The following is a 5,113-nucleotide window of genomic DNA, read 5'->3' as shown; positions in this document are numbered from 1 at the left end:
CAAAAACGCTCCTCCTAACAATAGCCTAAGCGACATAGACGAGAGGGAAGACTGAAATGTTGACAAATAAACCGCATACAACTAGAAATAAAAAATAACACGTTGAGAAAGTATAGAAAACAATAATACTTGAGCAACTGAGATAAGATCAAGTCACCCAAAGCACACTCCACATTCCACAATCAAGTAACAAAGCCAAACAAACCTACGGTTGCCAATCGAAACATTCCTCTTCTTCATGGGATTACCTAAGCTCTTCGTGTATTTCGATTGTTGTATGGGATACAATTTGATCTAAAATTGAACTTAAACTTTGAATGATAGTACTACAAAATACAAATTAGATATTCATTTTATAACAAAATAAAATTCCATAACCAACTGAATATACTACATTTCATAGCTTAGTTATAGATACGGGTTCCAACCATTGATCAGAAACTAAATTGACCATAATTTTTTGAAATTCATTGATAGAGATAATTTGGCCATTTGGTGTTAGGGAGATTTTGAATATTGAACAAAAACGGATAATCTGAAAGTCGTGATAAATCACTTTCAGATCAAATCAATTTCGGTGGTTCTACCAAAATATTGGATCGGATACAATTCAGAGAAAATCAGAGCTTCTGTAGGTTGATGTTCGAGAGATTATGGAACCAAAAGAATCGATCAGATTAAGAAGAAGATGAACCAGTGCATCTGTTGCTGTTGGGGGAAAACCAAAAATAACTAATTTTCAAAAGGTTTCCGAAATTACAAATTAGTCCTTTAACTTTCAGAAATTACATTTCCGGATGAATTTCTTACACAGCAACTTCGTTGGAAATAAAAAATTTCCAAACTGACCAGGTCAACTCGACCCCAGCCAGGGGCTCTGCCCCTTGGAGGGGCTGCCGCCCCTTGGACCCCGCTACCCGGGGGCGCTGCCCCCGGACCCCAGTCCATCATAATGAATTCAAATAAGCGTGCATTCCGCACTTCCATACTTATATGGTGTATCATTATTATAAAACTGATCAATCAAGTTAATCCAATTACACTAAAATATCCAACATTTGAGTCTCTAGATAGATCAATATATAATGTATCAACATGACTATCATATGATTACTAATTACTGATAAAAAATAAAAGCTGATATGAAGAAAAGGCTCGTATGCCTAAAACAAATAGTTTCTTAGTAATTATATGGATGTATTCAAATCATTTTCATATCTTTTGTCTTTTTTCCTTCTTAATCCTAGCCCCACGATTTTGTCATCTGACGGTTAGAATAATGCCACGTGTCATTTAATAATGCACATTTTCATTCTAATAATGTACAGCGGCTAATAATGCAACATTATAGACTAATAATGCACATTTTCATTCTAATAATGCACAACGGCTAATAATGCAACATTATAGACTAATAATGCATTGATCACAACCATCCAATTCAAGGATCCAAGGGCTGAGACTAAGAAGAAAATAGGACACTTAGGGTGCAAAGGAGCCTAACGCACCCCGTAATTATATCCGTATTTGGGAATTAATGTTGTAAATAAAAATAAAATAATTAGACCAAAACCAAACAAAGTTGCTTAGCAAGACCATATCGTAAATAGTGTCACTAAAATGGAATAGGAGTAGATCACTAACTCTATTAATCCAATACCGTAGGCCTAGAGGATGATGCATGAGCTCACTTTTGTAAGTGGTCTTGATCTTTAATAATAAACTTAATAACTGTTATTCAAACTTTAAATGTAGTATCATTATAATTTATAAGAATATTAGAGATGGTTTGACAAGTTGACTGAAGTTGAAATGCTAGTTTACCGAATTGAAGGTCAGAGTCTAATTCAAAATGAGTATATATTTATTATATAAGTAATTCATAGAAGGTAAGATTAGGCTACCTAACCAAAACAGTTAGCCTTCCATTTCATACGTTTCAACTTTTTGTTAAGAAAAAAAGAATTCGATGTAAGTTGACAAATCCTTTTGACCTCGGACCAATATTGGATTGACTAGTAGACCACTTCGAAAGGAACCAATCACAACCTTGATTGCATTTACAATAAAATTCTACACATTATATTTTTAGAAAATCATCATTAGAAAGTGGTGCCAAATTTGTGTATATAGTCAGCGAAATAATTTGAATCTGTGTATAACTAAAAAAATAAAATATGAATTGAGAGTTTGGTGAATGGTAATATCAAATCCACGAAAAGGGCATGTGAACCGTGCATATAAAATAAAACCCATAGATATTCCCTCATTATCGCTTCATTCAATTCTTGCTTTGTAACAAAGTTTATACTAAATATGGTCTCATTTCTCCGATTATTGATTCCAAAGGCGTTTGTCGTCGTCTTCGTCGTATTAATATTTGGACGTCCCTCCCTTGGGAGTTCGAGTTTGTTGGGTGAATTATCGGCTATGGAAGAGGTGGTGCAGTGGGCTGGTTATGGGGAAGAGAAGCTCTCCACCGTCGTTATTTCCGGCACAATCATTTGCAACGCCGATCAGAATCCTTCCACCAATTCGCACCCTGTCTCAGGTTATTAATTTTAGTCATTCTTATTTATTTGTTGTGCTTATTTTTACTGATAGTATAATGTAATCTAATAAACTTGATATTACGTTTGCCATGAATCCCATGACTCTTTATTTGTTAGTACTTCTTTTTAAGAGAAAAAGGTTTGTTGTATAATATAATCATGATTTGGTGATCAGACACTAAAGAGTGCGTCTCTCCAACTCCCTTGCATTTAGTCTCCGTCCATCCCCTGTCTTATTTTGACACCCATGGATTTCAAAACACTTTCTCACTTAAAAAAAAATGGAGAAATGAGTTGGTGAAAAATAAACGCCACTTTTATTTATTAGTTTTATAATAAAATATGAATTTAATTATTTAGTAAAATGGTGATAAAGAAAAAGTAAATGAGATTTTAAATCAGGGACTTCTAAAATAACAAAAATAAGACTTTTTTTTTAGCGGAGATGGGCAGTAATTTGTTAAAATTGAACCGAAAATCGATTACTCACCTTATTTTCAGCCATCATGCCTCCAAATTAAAAAAAAAAAAGCAGAAAAAAGAAATGGAGCAAGTATTGTCATTTACCCCATCCACCCCACAATAAGAGTTATTGTGGGTACGAGTTTTGAGAAATGTAAAAAATATAGTGTATTAAAAGAGTTAGTGGAATATGAGACCCATTTTTTATATTGATTTTATAATAAAATGTGAGTGAAGTAAGTTAGTGGAATATAGGAACCTACTTACTATTTATGGTAAAAATAAAATGTGACTCTTATTGTGGGACGAACCAAAATGACAAAGTGTGACTTTTATTGTGGGACAGAGGGAGTAGAATTTATTCGTTTAAACAAGTATGAAAATTTACAATGGATATTCTATTTGCAGGCGCAGAGGTGAGTGTGGTATGTGGCGTGAAGAGATGGCCAAGAGCAAAAGGTAGGACGGATGGTTCTGGAAAGTTCGCGGTAGATCTTCCTTCACATCTCCATGCCGTGCCCAACTTGGAAAAAGTTTGCCATGTGAGAGTGGTTCATATCCCACCGACTTCTCCTTGTCGAAAAGCTTGCGCCGCAAAGCATAATAAGCCCATCTCGCTGAGCTCCACTGATCAAGGCATACGCACCTATACCACCCACAATATACATCTCACCCCTCCTCTCTAAACTCCCTACAACCTTCCTTCTTTCCTCACTTTACTCACAAAGTCACAATCATGCACCCTACCCACATGCTACATATATATATCTATCTATACATCAAAACAAAGAAGATTGAGATAGAGTTTATGCTCTTGATATTTATCAGTATATGTGGAGAGTGGTGAGAGTTGTAAATTACATCTAGTGAGTGATGTGCGTATACTTCATAGTTCATACATTCTTGATTGGTAATGAAACTTTTGTGTCATCTTCTATATGGAACACAGAATATGTTGGAATAAGGAAATCAATTAATTGGAGAACAATAGGCAAGAGATGAAGTTATGGAAAGAATAATAAAGAAAATCAATTAAAGATTATGGAAAATCAAATCAAGAAGATATTTATGGAATTTGAATATATTTTCCATTTATAGCTAGAATTAGAGACTATAAAAGATTGGGTAACCATTGAGAAAATTAACAATATAATTTTTAAAGTTCTCCCCGTCTTTTACTTTCTGCAATAGTATTCTATTTTTCGCATTTTACTTTTCAACAAAACTATCAGAGCAGGTTCGATCACATGGATCGATCACTGTCACTATATCAAAAATAACAAAAAAAAAAAAAAAAGAACTCCCAAAACCGTAGGCAAATTTGCCCTAACAATTTATCCAATACTTAGCTCTAGAAAAAAAAAATAGCTAGCCCTCTACGATAGCAATGATTGATGCTTTAGTTTAGCAATTTGATAGACAAAATAGTTACAGCCCTCAATGATTTGATGTGAAGAAGGATTTATTCGTTGGATAACCACAAGAAACCAACCAATCTGGAATTGTTCGGAGAAGGCGTGAAAAGTTTCAGACCTAATAATTCCTCTATTCCCCTCCGAATTCAGGAAAGATCTGGCGGTGGGAGAAGAACTAAACCTCTCTCGAGAGAGGGCAGAGAAGTCCGCTGTCGAGAAGGCCACTGAGAAGGCTCCAGAAAAGCAGCCCGTTGAAGAGATCGAGAGGCCTGGATGGAGATGCCAAAAAGGGGAAACGCTTCCTGCCGAGAACAGTGGAAGAAGAACAATTTGATATAGAAGGATGATGCAAGGGAGTAATATCCATCCAGAGGGAAAGGATAGAGGAAGAAGACAGATTTGATATCACCAAGGAAAATCCGCAGAGGAGGCATTGTGGTGAAGGTGGTGGAGCCAGTAGCAAGGACACAAAGGCTGCTAGAGAAGTGTTGATCTGCGCAAGTAGCTGACGGCGGATGAACCGAGCAGAGGCTCCATGGAGTTCAGGGATTACTAGCTGATTTGGAGGTGGCAGCAAGCCCTAGATCCGGAGATAAAATCTGAATTCAAGGAACGTCCGGCCGAGGAGGAGAATAAGGTTTCCGAACGGACAATTCCCCGTCAAATTAGATGAATATGCCAGTG

The 5,113-nt window shown here is 35.9% G+C and overlaps 1 protein-coding gene across 1 annotated transcript; it reads left to right on the top strand.

Moving 5' to 3' along the window:
• Positions 1 to 2,266: 2,266 nt before the first annotated feature.
• On the top strand, positions 2,267 to 3,953 carry LOC125186103 (uncharacterized). The gene is made up of 2 exons (XM_048082419.2): positions 2,267 to 2,551; positions 3,423 to 3,953. Exons 1-2 carry the CDS (start codon positions 2,317 to 2,319, stop codon positions 3,698 to 3,700), a joined length of 513 nt encoding a protein of 170 aa, XP_047938376.1. The 5' UTR covers positions 2,267 to 2,316; the 3' UTR covers positions 3,701 to 3,953.
• Positions 3,954 to 5,113: the final 1,160 nt, after the last annotated feature.

The sequence above is a fragment of the Salvia hispanica genome, chromosome 5 (assembly GCF_029641045.1).
Source record: "Salvia hispanica isolate PSC_SH4W2 chromosome 5, Shi_PSC_v1, whole genome shotgun sequence".
Classification (NCBI taxonomy): domain Eukaryota; kingdom Viridiplantae; phylum Streptophyta; class Magnoliopsida; order Lamiales; family Lamiaceae; genus Salvia; species Salvia hispanica.
Note: the sequence above shows the minus strand (reverse complement) of the source record. Positions and strands in the feature narration are given on the sequence as shown.

Excerpts from the sequence above, each read along its gene's own strand:
- LOC125186103 (XM_048082419.2), top strand. The coding sequence starts at position 2,317 with ATGGTCTCATTTCTCCGATTATTGATTCCAAAGGCGTTTGTCGTCGTC. Across the intron at positions 2,552-3,422 it reads CAATTCGCACCCTGTCTCAG|GCGCAGAGGTGAGTGTGGTA; the intron begins GTTATTAATTTT and ends TTCTATTTGCAG.